The 18,925-nt window shown below is 35.4% G+C and overlaps 1 protein-coding gene across 5 annotated transcripts in view; it reads right to left on the bottom strand.

Annotated features, from left to right (window-relative positions):
- RAB28 (RAB28, member RAS oncogene family) overlaps positions 1–18,925 on the bottom strand; it is a 495,339-nt gene that overhangs the window by 451,445 nt on the left and 24,969 nt on the right. For all 5 annotated transcript variants that reach the window (XR_011484561.1, XR_011484560.1, XM_070458113.1 and 2 more), the window contains exon 4: positions 17,632–17,761. Coding sequence is in view for 3 of the 5 variants with exons in the window: in XM_070458113.1 (XP_070314214.1) it covers positions 17,632–17,761 (130 nt within the window). In the remaining 2 variants the exon portion in view is untranslated. The remainder of the gene's footprint in view (positions 1–17,631; positions 17,762–18,925) is intronic.

Genomic DNA, 18,925 nt, shown 5'->3' with positions numbered 1-18,925 from the left:
TTCTTTGGGATTGGAATGGAAACTGATCTTTCTAGTCCTGTGGCCACTGCTGAGTTTTCCAAATTTGCTGGCATATTAAATGCAGCACTTTCACAGCATCATCTTTTAGGATCTGAAATAGCTCAGCTGGAATTCCATCAGCTCACCTCGCTTTGTTCATAGTGATGCTTCCTAAGGACCACTTTACTTCGCATTCCAAGATGTCTGGCTCTAGGTAAGTGATCACACCATCATGGTTATCTGGGTCATTGAGATCTTTTTTGTAAAGTTCTTCTGTGTATTCTTGCCATCTCTTCTTACTAACTTCTGCTTCTGTTAGGTCCATGCCATTTCTGTCCTTTATTGTGCCCATCTTTGCATGAAATGTTCTCTTGGTACCACTAATTTTCTTGAAGAGATCTCTGGTCTTTCCCATTCTATTGTTTTCCTCTATTTCTTTGCATTGATCATGCCTGGGCTACTGTAAATAGTGCTGCTATGAGCACAGGTGTACATGTATCCTTCAAACTATAGTTCTGAGTATGGACTATACTCAGGAGTGAGACTGTTGGATCATATATTAACACTATTAGTTTTCTGAGGAACCTCCATACTGTTTTCTGTGGTGGCTGCGCCAATTTACATTCCCACCAACAATGTAAGAGGGTTCCCTTTTCTCCACCCTCTCCAGCATTTATTATTTGTAGACCTTTTTGTAATGAACATTCTAAATGATAGACATAGTACCTCACGGTAGCTTTTTAAAATAACCTTTTACTACTTTTTAAAAATTTTTATTTTATATACTTGATTTACAATGTTATGTTAGTTTTGCTAAGTCACTTCAGTCGTGGCCAACTCTGTGCGACCCCATAGACGGCAGTCCACCAGGCTCCCCTGTTCCTGGGAGTCTCCAGGCAAGAACACTGGAGTGGGGTGCCATTGCCTTCTCTGTATGTTAGTTTCAGGTGTACAACAAATGGATTCTGTCATACATAAACATATAAAGTTTTTTTAGATTCTTTTCCCATTTAGGTTATTACAGAATACAGAGTAGAGCTTCCTGTGCTATGCAGTATGTCTTTGTTTTTATCTCTTTTGTATATAGTATACATATACACACACACACATATATATGCTGAGTCTGAACTCCTAATTTATCTCCCCCCACCCCAATTCTTCCCCTTCCTAACCATAAGTTTGTTTTCCAAGTCTTTGAGTCTGTTTCTGTTTTCTAAGTAAGTCCATTTGTGTTGTTTTTTTTTAGATTCCACATATAAGTGATATTATATGATATTTGTCTCTCTGTCTGACTTACTTCACTCAGTACAATCATCTCCAGGTCCATCAGTGTTGCTGCATTATTTCATTCATTTTTATGAATGGCATTATTTCATTTTTTATGGATGAGTAGAATTCCACTATATATCTGTACCTCATTGTAGTTTTGACTTGCATTACTTTAGTAATTAGCAATAATTAGCATCTTTTCACGTGCCTACTGGCCATCTCCAAGTCTTCTTTGGAAAAATGTCTATTTAGGTCTTCTGCCTATTTCTCGATTGGTTTTTTTTTTTTTTCTTATCGAATTGTAGGAGTTGCTTGTATATTTTGGAAATTAAGGCCTTGTCAGTCACATCATTTGCAAACATTTTCCTGATACAGAGGTCAATATAGAAAATGATCCAGCTGTAACATTCCTGTAAGTCAAAGCAAAAACCAAAGCAAGGCACTCTCTTCAACTAAGGAAGGCTGAGAGAGGTGAGGAAGCTGCAGAAGAAACATTTGGAGCTAACAAAAGTTGATTAATAAAATCCAGAGAAAGAAGCCATCTACATGGAGATGGAGCCATGCACCATCAACATGAAAGCACAAGGAGAACCAGCAAGTGCTCACAGAGAATTTGTAGGAAGTTGCAAGAAGAAGATGGAGCTACGTTAACTGATGGTGACAACACTAAACAATCCAATTTGACTGGTGACCTTGTAAGAGGAAACTCGAATACAGACATGCACAAAGGAAAGACCATGTGAAGACAAAGCCATTTACAAACCAACCCTGCAGATACCCTGATCTCAGACTTACAGCCTCTAGAATTGAGAAAGTTAATTTCTGTTGTTTAAACCACCCAGCTTGAGGAACTTTGTTACGGCCACCCTGGCAAGCTAATACAGGCTCTAATATTGTTCAGTAATTTAGATCCTCCTAGCATGGGAACAAACACCAAATATGGACATGGAACTCATATTGCAAGAAACTCAAAAATGAGTTCATAGGAGATTTCTGTTTGTTTGTTTTTAAAGCCAACATTTAGATCTTATGTCTTTTCTGAATGGGTTTTTTTTTTCTTTTACATTGAGCTGCATGAGTTCTCTGTATTTTTAGAGATTAATCCCTTGTCAGTCGTTTCATTTGCAGATATTTTCTCCCTTTCTATGGGTTGTCATTTTGTTTTGCTGATGGTTTTGTTTGCCATGCAAAAGTTTTTAAGTTTAAATAAGCCTTATTTGTTTATTTTTGTTTTTATTTCCATTAGTCCAGGAGGTCTCCAAAAAAGACATGCAGATGGCCAAAAATCACAAGATGCTCAACATCACTAATTATTAGAGAAATGTAAATCAAAACTACAATGAAGTACCACCTCACACTGGTCAGAATGGCCATTATTAAAAAATCTACAGACAAATGCTAGAAAGGGTGTGGAGAAAGGGGAACCCTCGTAAACTGTGAGTGGGAATGCAAATTGGTACAGCCACTATGGAGAACAGTATGGAGGTTTCTTAAAAACTGAAAATAGAACTATCATATGATCCAGCAATTCCACTACTGGGCATATATCCAGAGAAAACATTAATTCAAAAAAAGATACATACACCACAATGTTCACTGCACCATTATTTACAATAGCCAAGACATGAACCTAAATGTCCATCAACAGAGGAGTGGATAAAGATGCAGTACATACAGTAGTACAAAAAAATGGAGTATTACTCAGCAATAGAAAAAAGATGGAAATAATGCCATTTGCACCAATACCAATGGACCTGGAGACTGACATACTGAGTGAATTAAGTGAAACAAAGACAAATATCTTATGATACTGCTTATATGTGGAATCTAAAAAAAAAAAAAAAAAAGGAACTTATTTATAAAACAGAAACTAGTCACAGATGTACAAAACAAAGCTACGGTCACAGAGGAGCAAGGGGGGCTAGGGATGACTTGGGAGACCAGGACTGACATAGACACACTACCACATGTGGAACAGGCAACTAACAAGAACCCACTGTGGAGCCCAGGGAACTCACTCAGTACTCTACCATGACCTATATGGGGAAAGAATCCTTAAAAACAGTGTGTGTACATATATATGTATGTATAACTGATTCACTTTGCTATACATCTGAAAATAACACGTGGTAAATCAACTATATTTCAATAAAAATAAATAAATTTTTAAAAAATTTTAAGCCAACATTAAATTTCAAATGGAGAGATACTCCTGAATTGGCTCAAGACTTACCCATAACAAGATGTATCCAAACCTAACAGTTTTGCAAAGATTCAGTTTGAATTCCACATTCCTCTTAATTCTTTCCCTCCCACTGATAAAGCAGAGCTAAGTAATACCTTGTTTTTCTTTTGTACTTTTTGCCCATTATGTTAACCTTACTTCCACAACAAGACAAGTCTCCTGAAGGCTGGATTCATGATATATGTGCCCAGGAAGCAGCCATGTGTTCACAAAAAGAACTTGTTACTTTATGGACTGACTGTACTAAATGTTACATTAAGTTTGCTATTATCTTTCTATGCTGCTTAATTTTAAGGTTATTTCAAATTAGAAAGAACTCAGAACATGTTTTTAACACATATATAGAATCACACAGATTTTAAAGCATCTTACAAGAATTACTTTGTTGTCATTGTTTAGTTGCTAAGTCATGTCCAATTCTTTTCTGACCCCATGGACTGCAGTCCTCTAGGTTCCTCTATCCATGGGATTTCCCAGACAAGAATACTAGAATGGGCTGCCATTTCCTTCTCCAGGGGATCTTCCTGACACAGGGATCAAACCCTCATTTTCTGTATTGGCAGGTAGATTCTTTAAAACTGAGCCACCAAGGAAGCCCCACAAGAATTACCTAATTTAGCCTAATTAACTGTCGAATTAATCACTTAAACTATTAGAGACATACAGACCACAATATTTATTCTTATTTTTTCCACTGTTAGCAAAATACATCTTTTACAGTATACAGTAGCTAATCTTAACCATTCCCTGAATGATAATGAGAATGTATTTTCACAGTAGCAATTGGTGACATTTCAATAAATCAATGTACTGCAGTGATACCTAAATAAAAGCTTATTTCACTATAATGATGCTTCCAGGCTTCCCTCAAGTCAGGTGGTTACTTGCAGTTAATGATCTGTGACATGCCACACAAGTAGTCCTAAAAAGACTTATTATCCACCTCATGTGCAACAATATTTGCTTTATGGATGGCTAAATGAATGAAGACATTCAATGCAACTGTAAAAGTAAAATCAAAAGAAAACTTACAAGTAACATGTTTTCTTTAAGTAAAAGGGCTGTGACCATTTTCCATTAATACTTAACCTTTTGCTGGAGCAGTGCAACCCCATATAATACTCAGATCCATGAAGTCCAAGAGTTGTTCTGGGTTAATGCTAATTAACTGCCCCCAATCAAAAGAGCAGTAACTTTCCAAAATTGTGAGATCATCAGCCTTTATTGCTGACGTCAAAGTCACAAAGCTAAAAGGAGACAAATATGCTTTATACATAAATTAAGAGTATGTCTTTCAACCGAATTTACATACACCTACACAACACCAACACTCCAAGAAAAGAATTATTATGCTGCACACAAAATTTGCTAATCTCAAACAATACACTATCTTTTATAGCTGCCAGACTTTGTAAGCATTCAAATGTTTACCATTTATAATTTTATTTCATTTACTAGACTCGGCTTTTGTCCACCATATGTCCACTGTGGATTAACTATTCCCTTAGGCACAATTAAGGCCTTTCCATTTGTTGTAAGAAGAGCTAAGTATGAAGGACACGGCCAGAAATAACATTTATACCTCAACCAAAAACAGAAGAACATTCAAACTCAAACGATGGTTTATGTAGCATCTTTTTTTATTAGACTCATGTCTACAAAGCAAAATAAACTTGAGATAAAAAAATCATGGCAACTGTACACCATCTCTCACCATTCAGATTGAGTATCAAAATTATAATACCTCCATCCTGAATTTAAATATTTTTGCAGAAAAAATGTACTTCTAAACTACAAGTGAAGGGTGGCTTCCAAACAATAATTATAAGCAAAACTTTAATAATTATTTGAAATACATTCAAAGACATTTCACAAAACTTTTGATGTTTTTGATTTTTAAATCCTTAAGTTAAAAAGCTACATGGATTGAGTAATATCTCTTCCCATTACACATAACTAAAAGACAGGATTCTGAGAGACAGTGGGAAATAGAATGACAACAACTAACACATATAGCACCTGTTAAACACCAGGCATGATTCCAGGAGTTTTGTTTGTATTTAATTCTTTTAACAACCTCCTTATAAGGTAGGTGGTACTGTCACTTCTGTTTTACAGATGACAAAACTGAGGTAAAAGAGGGTGAATACCTTCCCATGGTCACAGGTTTAAATAAGTAAGCCCATACCTGACCTAAATGATCTTACTTAGAAGTCTCTGTCCTTGACCACTACTCCTACTGCCTTTATAATAAAGATATTAAAGTGCGAGAACACACTACAAAATGAGTATCAATAAGGTGAAATAAATGCAACTTCTCATCTTTTAAAATTAAAATTCTGAATGAAAATTAAGCTTATTAGGGTTTAGAGTTTAGTTTTCAAAAGAACTATGTGTGTAATATAAAAGAATTCTTATATGATCTTATATAACAGTAAGTCATAAGTACCAAGTGAAGGTGTTATTAAATGCCTCTTCCAAATGAAAAACCTAGCCTCATAGTTTTACAAAAGCTAGGAAAAAAAAAAGGATTATTTTTTCTCTTTATCATCTCAAAAGTTCCATAATTCCATCCCTTATTGAGGTTGAGAATTAATAATTTTGCAGTCATTCATAACAAGTATTAGTATTTATTGAGCACTTCCTGCGGCCAGGGATTGAACTGGATCCTAGAGAGACAGCAGTGAACAAGACAGTCTGTACCTTCATGGAGCTTTAGTCACAGAACACCTGCATGATTCCAAAGGGAAAAACTAAACAAACTTTGCTCTAAAAGAAGGTGATGCTTTTTCAGAAAAATGGCACAGTTTAAAAAGCAAAAAACCACTAATAAGTATTAAAATCAAGGGAGAAACTATCTAGTATTCTGTTCTACCTAGTCCTTTTCTATTTATTTCCCTCAACTCTCTATAAAGAGAATTGGGAAAGTTCTCACACACACCCTTCATGTTCTACTTTTTCACTTAATGAGAATAAATACAACAAACTGAAGAGTAAAGAAAGGAGGTGACATTTAAAACTATATCTAAATTCAGAAGGCGTTTTAAAAAAAATTTAAACATTCATTTTATATCATCAGGTATTTACACAACTCCCTCCCTCCACGTCTGTCTCTCTCTTTTCCAACGAACATAAAGCATACTGTACTACCTTCCCTCCTTTAATGTGAGTCCTCACTCACATTCCCTCCCACTGCTACCCCATTCATCGGCTCCCTCGCTCAGGGCTATTACATATACAGGTTGCCTCCATTCACTGTCTACAATTCATTTCCTTCCCTTCTCTCTGGAACTCACTCCACTCAGCTTTCAGTCCCACAACTCCAGTGAACCTGCTTGCCGAGGTCAGCACCAGCTGCCTCTGTAATGCTTAATCCAGCCATCCTCAGACGTGCTCTGCTCATCACTCCTCTCTCCTTAAAAATCCTGTACATTTGGCTCCCAGGACACTTCACTCTCCTGATCTTCCTCCTACCTTTACTGGCCACACTTTAATTCCCTTGCTAATCTCTCTTCACTTTCCCAATTTCAAAACATGATTTCACTCAAGAACTAATCTTTTGACCTCTTTTCTTTTTATACTCATTCTATGTAAAGTTCATCCAGTCTCACAGATTTAAATATCATCAATATGGTGCTGACTCCCTGACTTTTACCTCTAATCTTCATCTTGTTACTGAATGATAGACTCATATATCTAACTACTAAACATCTCTACAAAGAGGCTTAATAAGTACATCAAACCTAACATATCCAAAACCAATCTTCTCCAAATATGCTCATCCAACACTCTTCCTCATCTCAGTAAACTGAACTTTAACCTTCCAGATGCTAAGACCAAAACTTTTGGCATTATATGGCTTCTTCTCCCCTCTACTCCATAACCAATCTACGAAAATATCCATCAATATCTTCCAAATATATCCTTAAGTCAACCACTTCTCATGGATGCTAAAGTCACTTTAGTCATGTCCAACTCTTTGTGATCCTATGGACTGTAGCCTGTCAGGCTCTTCTGTCCATGGGATTCTCCAGGCAAGAATAATGAAGTAAGTTGCCATGCCCTCCTCCAGGGGATCTTCTTGACCCAGAGACTAAACCTGTGCCCTTGAGGTCTCCTGCATTGGCAAGTGGGTTCTTTACCACTAGGGCCACCTCGGACTTCACCATTATCACTCCTTCTCACCTGGATTGTCAAAAAGTTTCTATTTACCTTGCTTCCACTTTCACCCACTATGGTATATTCTCAAAATAGGAATTGTAGTGATCCTTTAAGTTGAATCACTTCACTCGCCTCAAACCCCTCAGTGGCTTTTCATCTCGTGCAAATAACAGTCAGAGTCCTTACAATGGCCAAGAGTCTTTCCTGATCTGTCCTCCCCTTCTCTATTAGTGCACTTCAATCCTGTGCTAGTCTTTCAGTTACCGTTCTTCATACACAGCTACACACACAGCCACCAACTCTCCCTGCCTCCCTGTCTCCTGCTTCTCTCCCTCATGTACACACAGACACATGCATGCCTCCTCACAGTTTCTAAGAGAAAAAGCAACAACCAAATACTTCAAGGAGGCCTTTGCACCTACTCTTTCCCTTTACCTGGATAACTCTTCTGCCAGGGATCTATGTGGCACTCTCTCTCATCTCTGCTATGCCTCTGCTCAAATGTCATCTTCTCAGACTTTCCCTGACTACCATATTCAAAATCGTAACACTCTCTTCTAAGAATTCCTTTTTCTCCTTTTCTGCTCTATGCATCTACACAACACAATGCCATTTAATATATTATGTATTTTACTTATTTCTTTATTGCCTATCTTCCTCTACTGGAACACCTAGACAGGTATAGGCTCAATGACAATTTGCTGAATGAATGAAATAAATGAATAAGAAAAGATATAAGAAAGCAGAGAAAGAAAATAACTGCTGAATTGCTTTACTTACTGTAGAAACTAGACATTCATATGAAATTTTAGAAAATGTTACAGAAAATGAAAACTAACTAAAATTCTAAACTCAAGAACAAATTTCAGTTAAAAAGAAATGCTTCTTTAAATCAAGCTCCCTGGCTTCAGATTATACTACAAAGCTATAGTAATCAAAACAGCATGGTACCAGGACAAAAAGAGACACACAGATCAATGGAACAAAAGAGACAGCTAAGAATTCAACACTAAGATTTATTGTTACTATTGTTTTAGGTATATGTATCTAATCATGTATATGGAAAATGGATACTTAATAATTGAATGATAAAATGAGCCTAAAAATCATCTCTGCAAGGATAAGACAGGATTTCAATTACATGTAAAGTTAAACTCTCTTAAAATTGTACAGCAACAAATGTGTTCAATTAATCAGACATATCATCTAAACACAGAGTCATCATATTTTAGGAACAGAAGGTGCTTACGATTGTCTGGTACAATCCCCTCATCTAGTACATGAGGATCATCATAAGTGAATAAATTGCCAAGGGAATGAAGTTAGAAGACAGTGATAGCAGCAGAACAAAGTTTTCTGATCCCCACTCTGTATTCTTTTAATGCACATTGGGTTTATTACATAATCACTGCAAATGTAAAGCAAACTATTAAAGGGGCCTAAATTACATTGATGAAAATCTCAAATCTCCTTTTCACAAAAAGAATCTGTTTTTATAGCTGCATTCTTTTATTTAATACTTAATTTAATTTTAGTAATTAAATTTTCTTCTAAAAATTAAATTCAAAGATTCATCATAAAAGAAACAAAAGATGGATTATGCTTTCTTTACCATTTAATAAACTTTCTGTATAATGACAATGAAACATAAGACAGAAATTATATAAACAGATGGCTATGCCCAAAATCCTTACACAGCTCCTCCCAAACAAAACAAAACCACATAAGGCAGAGGCCAACACAATACTGTAAAGCAATTATCCTCCAATTAAAAAAAAAGAAAAAAACAAAACCACAAAGTCCTTAAACTTCCCAAGTAAACCATAATACTGCCAAAATGGTTTAAAGCAGTCCATCGAACAAAAAAAGTAAGTATGAAATGACATAATAACTGTAACAACTGTCAAGTGAAAAATGTTTCTTGTGAGTATTACGAAAAAGCATTCATATGACATTTTCTGCCCCCCAATATATCAGTCATAATACCAGTCTGAATTCAAGCTTATGCATTTATTTGAGGAAACTACTCAATCAATTAAACTTGAAATATTATCAAAATGTTCTTAAAAGTACAGAAGTAGTGTGAAGTATCACATAAAGGAACAGCTATAAGTGTTTATATTAAAATACTCTCACTCTTTAAAAAGATGGTAATGATAACCCTATATGCAAAACAGAAAAAGAGACACAGATATGAAAAACAGACTTTTGGACTCTGTGGGAGAAGGCAAGGGTGGGATGTTCAGAGAGAATAGCATTGAAACAAGTATACTAACAAGGGTGAAACAGATCACCAGCCCAGGTTGGATGCATGAGAGAAGTGCTCGGGGCTGGTGCATTGGGAAGACCCAGAGGGATGGGAAAGGGGAAGGAGGCGGGAGGAGGGGGATCGGGATGGGGAACACATGTAAATCCATGGCTGATTCATGTCAATGTATGGCAAAAACCACTACATTATTGTAAAGTAATTAGCCTCCAACTAATAAAAACAAATGGAAAAAAAAAACCTCTCAATACACAGAATACTGATGCTACCAGTGTCAGAATAAGACACTATCATCATCCTCCAGTACGTACATAATCATAGCTCTATTTAACAAATTTACATGTAAACAGAGGAAAAGGCAATATACATATAAAGCCACAGAAACAGAAATGTTAGATCCATCTGAAAAAGACACTTGGATCTGATACCTTGGGATTACTATTACTGGAACAAAAAGAACCAAAGTATTAAATGGATAAAGAGCAGACTTTTAATTTAGACTGTATAAACAGAATGAACTTTTCAAATCCTCAAAAGAGCTTTTGTTTATGCTTTATAAATTGTAAACTCTTAATGAAAATTTGTAATAATGACTCATTTGTTCACTTTGTTATATATTATAGATGACAATTTTTATAGAAGTTAATATTAATCCTTCAAAACAAGAATCAAAGTAAATGTTACTTACTTCATAGTTTCACATTTCCATTCTCCAGATAAAATAAGAATTTCTGAAGACTCAAAAGAGTCACAGTATAGGCAATTATTTTCATGTAAATTCCCATGAAGTTTAGAGCTGGACTTATAACCTTCTCTTATACTCCTCTATTACTGAGAATAAAGAATAGTCTCTAAAAGCCTTGTGATAATTTTATTGAGAAGATCAGCAAAATTTTCAACTTAAAATTTACTTGTTTTACTAATACATTTCCATGGAGTTCAGGGAACACAACTTACAGGGTACATTAAAATGTAACCTTTGAACCTCACAGTGTAAAACATCACTTCCTGGGCAGAGATAGTACTCCAAGAACAATCAATCACTGTTAAGAAGAATATACACTCAACATTGTTAATTAGTGTAGATGCACTCTTCTCTATGTCCTCATCTGTCATGAAGATTGTTTAAAAATCTGAGTTATTAGTCTTTATTTGGGAAAGGATCTGTTTAATATCTTTAAGAGTAGAAATCATTCATCCATTCACTCTATACTGGAGCGTGGTAATTCCTACTCCCAATACAAGTTACTGATAGCCACCACCCCTCCACTAACTAAGAAGCTATAAATCAGGAAGGGGGCAGCTCCTATGCAACCCTGTTAATTTCTGTTTACAATCTATCCAACCGAGAATGTTAGCTAGTCAAGGGAGAAATGAGGTGATGGATCAGATAGTAGGAAAACATAACAGCTTAAAGATAGAAAATAAGAAAATGACAAATTAAAATGTCATGTGGTTATAAAACATGGATTGAATATAAAATTTATCTTTAAAAAAATTAATATTCCTGATGTTCATTTCATTTTAATTTGAACCTTCCATGAAACACTAAAAGAAAAACTAAAATTGTATTTGAGTGCAGATTATGATTTTTAAATTAAACACACAAATTTTTAATCTGTAAATGAAAAGTTCAAAGTGTACAGTTCTACCAATATGTAAAAGTTTAAAAAATGAAGCAAAAATCTGAATTTTTTAACATTTATTGAATCTAAAATCATGACAGAAAATCTATGACATTTTATCTCAAACATGATCCATCATTATATAACCTCGATGTGTTTCCTAAGAAACTCTGATATTATTTACCAGAGTGGAATTCAGTAGGGCAGTTGGGTCTGAAGGCCATCTAACAGATTCCCTGTATCTACATATGTATTTTTCCTCATTAAGAAACCATTTTCCCTGAATAACATATCCCGGGCCATAAACACTTCTAATTTCAACAGAGTCTTCATGAAAAGGCTTTTATTCATTCATTCAGTATTCATTCATTCAGGCACTGTTGTAAGTGATGGGATCCTTAGCTTTCAGAGTTTAGACAGACAAGAAACAAACAAGAAATGATACCAGATGACAATGAGACTAGGCAGATAACTGAAACAGAACATCCTTTAGATTTCATTGGTGGAGGAAGGCAACTCTGAGGTGATGACATTTAAGATGAGTTACAAATGACAAAATGCAGCCAGCCAAGCAAAGGCCAGAAGGAAAAGTCCATCAAGCAGAAGAAACCCTAAAGTACAAATTAACTTGGAATGTTATAGGAACAGAAAAAAAGACAAATGTGCCTTATACATACAGTGGACAAGGGAGCATTTAGTAGAAAATGAGTATGAGAGGTAAGTAGGAGCCAGATTACCTTGTGCTTGAGAAACTGGATAAGGAGTTTGGATTTCATTCTAAGTGTGATGAGAAGGAGCCAGAGGATTTTAAGCAGAAAAGTCATATAACATGATTTGCTGTTTGGGAGCTGGACTGTAGGAGAACAAAGCTAGGAGCAGAAGAACAGTTAGGAAGCTAGTGCCACAGTTCACGTGAAAGATGGTCAGGTCCACTTGTAACAAGCCTGTAGTAAGTGGAGATAAACCGAAAATCCCTAGGCTCTGCAGTACAGGCTCTGGTCAAATGAGAGCGCCCCGATGCTGGGACAGCAAGACCTGCAAGGCCAGGAAACCAGGGTCTAGGCCTGGTGCATCTGGCTCCTCAAATCATAGAAGTTATCCTAGATGGTACTATAATTGCTTCCAGGTGCTTATGTGGCTATACTCATTGTAGCCTATGAGACATCTCACTGCACTTGCAGCTGCAAACATCATCAAACTTCAACCGAACTTCCATGAAACACACAGAATAAGTAGATGACTTACCCTCTTTCCCATTCTGAAAGTTACTACTTCCAAATGATTTTTTTCAATCTCACTAGGGAAAAGTAAGGCCTTCCATGGAAATTTAAACATAATTGTATTTATTAATCCCAACAACCAAACAAAGCAAAAGAAGGTCAAATTTCTAGAAAACTTGAAGATGGTATAGAAAAAGAATATAATTAAGACCCAGGTTAGGAGGTCCCAAACACTGCTTAAGCATTCTCTTGGGTTCTACTTTTGTGCAAAATAATAATGGCTACCTGAATACACATAGCTGGCACTCGAGAATGTCTGCTGAATGAACTGCTCTACCCAACACATAGTACGAGAACTATCATGGTAAAAAACAAGAAAAGATGGTGATGAAAGAATTCTTTAAGAACCATTTCCTTCAGGCTACTTTTGTAAAACTTCTACTTCAGCTCTACTAATCTGCAATTTATGGTCTTTCAAGTTGAAGTTATAGTCCATGCTTTTAAAAGGTTGTATGATTAATAATAACAGTAGTTATCAAGCACTTATAGTATATAGGAAAAGTGTTTTTATGTAATAGTCCATTTAATCATTAAACCGATTTTATCAGACAGAAACCATTATCCTTATTTCCAGATGAAGAAATTAAAGACATAAAGTAACTTGTATGATATTACACTGCTAGTAAGGGAAAAAACTGGACTTGTAAGGAAAGTCTATCTCAATTTAAAACTTCATTTTCAGCCTTAAACAGTACAAAGAAAGAATATTAACTAGTATTTCACAGCCTCTTAGAATTGAATATAAAATAAAATAATTTGTTGTCTGTACAGCTGACCATTGATCAACACTGGTTTGAGCTGTGCAGATCCACGAACATGCAGATTTTTTTCTCAGTAGTAAATACTACAGTACCTCATGATCCGAGATTGGTTCAATCCATGGATGCAGGACCACAGATACAGAAGACCCATGTTTACAGAGGGCTGGCTAAAAGTAAAATGTGAATTTTTGACTGCAGGAAGGAACTATGTCTATAACCCCTGTGATGTTCAAGGGTCAAATGTATTACATACTTTTTAATATATACTGAAATAATTAACTTACTAATTAACACTCTATTTCATTAAAGCAAGTCCCTTCCTCTGCTGACTATATCATTAACCTACTCTAGTTACTCTCTGTATTTAACCATAATAAAACACAATTTTTACAAAAATAAACCTGTAATTCACCTTTACCTAAGGTTATCCTCAATCCTCAGCCCAAATTTCTGAAAATTTACCATTCCTTGGTGGCTCAGATGGTAAGGCGTCTGCCTACAATGCGGGAGACCCAGGTTCAATCCCTGGGTTGGGAAGATCTCCTGGAGAAGGCAATGGCAACCCACTCCAGTACTCTTGCCTGGAAAATCCCATGGACAGAGAAGCCTGGTAGGCTACAGTCCATGGGGTCACAGAGTTGGATACAACTGAGCAACTTCACTTTCACTTTACCCTATTTTAATAAAAAGCAAATGACTTTATAACTTAGTAATATAGGCTCTTACTATGGAACAAATTCACACACACACTCTGAGCATGTAAATTTTCTCTATCTCATCTTTTTGCTAAACTTTGGCTAAAAGTTGGCTACTGCTGTCAATATTATTTATCATAGCCTACAGATGCTTCTTTTCAGTATATGCTTTCCATTCAAGCTGCAGAGAATAGGACACAATGATGAATTTTTAAAAGCACAGTTAGGCAGACAATGACTCTATATAGATAATAATCATAATAATTCAGCTTCAAATGTCTTCCTACCGTATTTCTTTTGCTTTGCTTTCAGTATCTACAGCCTTTGCTTTTAACTGAGGAAATTCATTGTCAATATATCTATTCTAAAAGAAATGTTAAAGGAAGTTCTTCAAAGAGGAAGAATCTGCTATCAGACTCTTGGATGTATACAGATAAATAAAAGTGCTGGCAATGTAATAAGTAAAGGTAAAATAAAATGTGTGTGTGCTGTGTGTGCTAAGCTGCTTCAGTTGTGTCTGACTCTGTGCAACCCTATAGACTGTAGCCTGCCAGGCTCCTCTGTCCATGGTATTCTCTAAGCAAGAATACTGTGGTGGGCTGCACTGCCCTCCTCCAGGGGATCTTCCCTACCCAGGGATTGAACCTGTATCTCTTTCATCTCCTGCATTGCCAGGCGGGTTCCTTACCACTAGTACCACCTGGGAAGCCCAAATAAAGTGCACCTTTTTCTTATTTGTAATTGTTCTGAAAGCTAAATGACTATTTAAAGCAAAAGTTGTTTACAGAATATTTAAAAATATGTCTGACAATAATAACACAAAGGATTGGGGAGGATTAAACAATACTACACATGAAGAGGGATACTATTATTTGAAGGTAAAGTAATTAAGGATATATATTGAATATTCTGAGCTTCCCTGATAGCTCAGTTGGTAAACAATCTGCCTTGCAGGGCAGGAGACCCCAGTTTGATTCCTGGGTCAGGAAGATCCACTGGAGAAGGGATAGGCCACCCAGTCCAAAATTCTAAAGAAACAACTAAAAATATAATACATGAATATAGAATATGTATAATAAGTCAATAAGTGAGATAAAATGGAATAATAAGCAATCAATTAACCAAGGAAGAAAAAGAGGAGAAAAAAGAAGCAACAGATTGAACAAATATGACACTCATGTGATGAATGAAAAATGTGGGACAGAACAACTGTGAGTGTCTTATCATCTGGAACATTCTATGAATCTGGGAGCTGCTTCCTTGGCTTGGAAGACTTTCCAATGTTAATGAGGCCTTTGATATAGAAACTCTTAATAAAATCTCTTTAACTAGCATAGCGCTGATTAAAAAAAAATCTTTGCTTTTTAATATAATTATACCTCCCCAAAAAGAAAATACTACTATAATGTAATGCCTTACATATTGTAAGATCATTGAGAGAAACAAATTGTAAGATCATTCACTACATGAACATGTTGATCATATGAAACTTAGCCAGTGACAGATAATAGCAAACAATATCCAGATAAATGTTCACCTCTAATCACTTAATTTTACATATATATAATATTCTGTGTGACTGAATACTCTATTACATGATCTCATTCTCAGAGTATTAGTAATATAAATACAAGAAAAGGGTTAAGCCAAAAGTAAAAATATTCTTTTGATTTTCATGCTCTTAAATCTCAAACATAACACTGTAACAGTTTTTTGCATAAATTCATATAACTTATGTAAATGTTTTTAAAACTCAGAATGGCATCACCAGCATAGTCCAACAGCCCATCTAGTCTGACATCCTGACAGTGACCAATGATGGAGGCCTCAAAGGATAGCATAAACACATAACATAATGTATATAAGTGTGCACCACCACACCATTACTCCAGATGTAGTTAGATTATGTCCTGAAAGAAATGAAAACAAATCCCAACTCCCATCACTTCCCTACTCTGTAATTTCCCAAAAGGTGATAGGAAACCTCCAGTAAAGCACAAATTTAACTATAATATATGCCAATGCTTTGGTGACATGACAAATGACTAACAAATGATCTTCTAAAATGAAAAGCTGTACTCAGAAATAGAACCTAAACTCATCAAAACTTATGATTTTAAAATGAGTTTTCAATGAAAAGCATCTGATTCACTTAGTTAGATCTATAAAATAAATGAGCAAAATTTAATTAAAGCTTAATAAAACTGTTTTCATCCATTTTGTGATATGTTATACTGTTTCTAGAAAGTAGTATAAAATTTATATTTTTAACTCTTCAGAGAAATTATATTCACACCTGTTTTGTAATGGTTTTAAAGCAAGGCTTGATTTATTAAATGTTCATCTAAGTGTGCAAAACCACATAATGAAGAAACCATGGTTTGGTCTTTCAGGAAGTACTATTTCCTAAACAATTATAAGCCCCCCAAAAAATGCACTATATTTTTAAAGACTTCTGGAGGAGATAATTCTCTTGGTAGTATACTTGGGTACTGATTTAACAACACTTATAGTCAGGAAACAGTTTCTGACCTGAATCCTCCATGGTATAATTTAAATTCATTTTCTTTTTCTCTGACCTCAAATAAGTTGTAGAAGATTGGGTTATATCATATCTATTTGAAAACTCTTATGAAGGTCTCCTTTTCCAGGGTAAATGCACTGCAGGACTATGAACCAAGTAACAATCCTGTAGTGAATTCAGTCTTATAATTCTTACATGCTGTATATCATAGCCCAAGAGACAGATTTCAAAAATTAACCATCATTTCTACGAAGCACCACTCCTTCCCCACAATAATATACTTTCTCAAAAAAAAAAAGTTATAATGTAAAAACAAACCTCAAAAATTTAGAAAAAGAAAGTCTGTGAGCGATGAGGGCAAGGAATAATACACACAGAATTCCATGCAGACACTGCTTCCTTCCCTGGAACAGGGTACCATTTAATGAAATGTATCTCTCAAAATCTCTGGGGCAGAACTAAAGCTGCAGTGCAATATCATAAAAACCTGCAGCTGTGCTGCCGTTCTTAATAGTCCATGCTGCATCCTTAGACCACAGGAAGCCAAAACACACACACTGTCAGAACACAACTTACCTTAACAAGGAACTGGCCAAAGCAGCAGAGCAGTTACGACAGGTCAAGCATCAAAACTGTTACTGAAAAGACTGTCCACGTCATTATGAATTTTCTCAACCTGCTCACTCCAGAAAAGCTGCTTTTACAAAAAAGCTACTCGCGTTTCCAAACATCATTTCTTTTAGGGATAAAAACTATAGGATAAGCAGATAAATTTACTACATATAAATAAACATTTACAACTTACTTTTATTGCCCACCAAGGCAACCAGGGGCTGAGTTTCTGACTCCTCATTCACTTTCTTCACCACAGAATACCAATCTTCTAAATTCTCAAAGCTTTGATAATTTGTAACATCGTATACCAAGAGGACTCCCTGTCACAAGAGTTACAGAACATTTGTAATATACTACTTTAAAAAATATTAATATTAAATACTTATAAGTAATGCATATGTTGAGTATAAAAAATACATGCAAGGACTGTTTGTATCTGACTTTAATTCTGTTATTAGCAGACAGATAATACTGAATGTTTTCATTCAAGACGTTAAGATACAAAGCAAGATAAAGAATGATTATATCAAATTGTAAGTGGGTTCCCAATAAGATACCTGGGATATGCTTGATAAGTTTCAATAAATGTTAAGAAAATCTTATTATAGAGGTGGGAAAAGCTGCAAGGTCTAAAATTCTGCCTGTCACTTTCATGAGGTCAAACATTTAAACTTTTTAATAAATAACCATCTGCTGCTGCTCTTTTAAAATATTTTCAAAAATGGAGATCCCATGACATCCCTTGATAGTCAATTTCAGCGTTTAACACAATTTTCTTTAAATGAAATAAGTTGATTTCCTCTTTCGGTCCTCTGTGCATTAGGAGAACAACATGAGAGTATCCTCCTTATAATAACCCTTCATGTACTTGAAGATAGTTAAGTAACTCCTTCACCATCTCCTTTCCAGAATAAACAAACTCAATTCCTTAAACTTGCCTCAAAGGACCTATTTTCTATCCTTTTAATCATAGTTGTTGGTTCTTCCCAAGGCATGCTACATATAGTTTTTTGACATCCTCTTTAAAATGAGCAATGTAAAACTGGACATGATACTGTAATAAGAGTCTGAACAAAGCCAAATATAACAGAGGGATTGCTTCCTGTCTCTTATATATCATATTCCTTTTAATACATCCCATTATTTTGTGTGGGAAGGAGAAGAAGTATGTACACACACAAAAATAACACTGCTACATTCTTGATTCTCATCCAATTTGTGGTCAAACACTTAATACAAAGCTCTGCATATATAAGTCTGGGCCCTAATGGAATTTATGTCTCCTTCTTCTTAAGTTACAATCATAAATGTTGACAACTTCTTACACCTATTATGTACCAGAGAGATATCTGGATCTTTTCATTCCTCCTCACAAAAAATCATGCAAGACTGTTATTATCCTCATTTTCACTAATAAACACAAGGTCACAGGGAGCCAGAATTTGAATCAAGGACTGAATATAAAGTCCACTCATTTACTCTAT

This window comes from Odocoileus virginianus, chromosome 29, assembly GCF_023699985.2.
Source record: "Odocoileus virginianus isolate 20LAN1187 ecotype Illinois chromosome 29, Ovbor_1.2, whole genome shotgun sequence".
In the NCBI taxonomy this organism is placed as follows: domain Eukaryota; kingdom Metazoa; phylum Chordata; class Mammalia; order Artiodactyla; family Cervidae; genus Odocoileus; species Odocoileus virginianus.
This window is presented reverse-complemented; position numbering and strand designations above follow the sequence as displayed.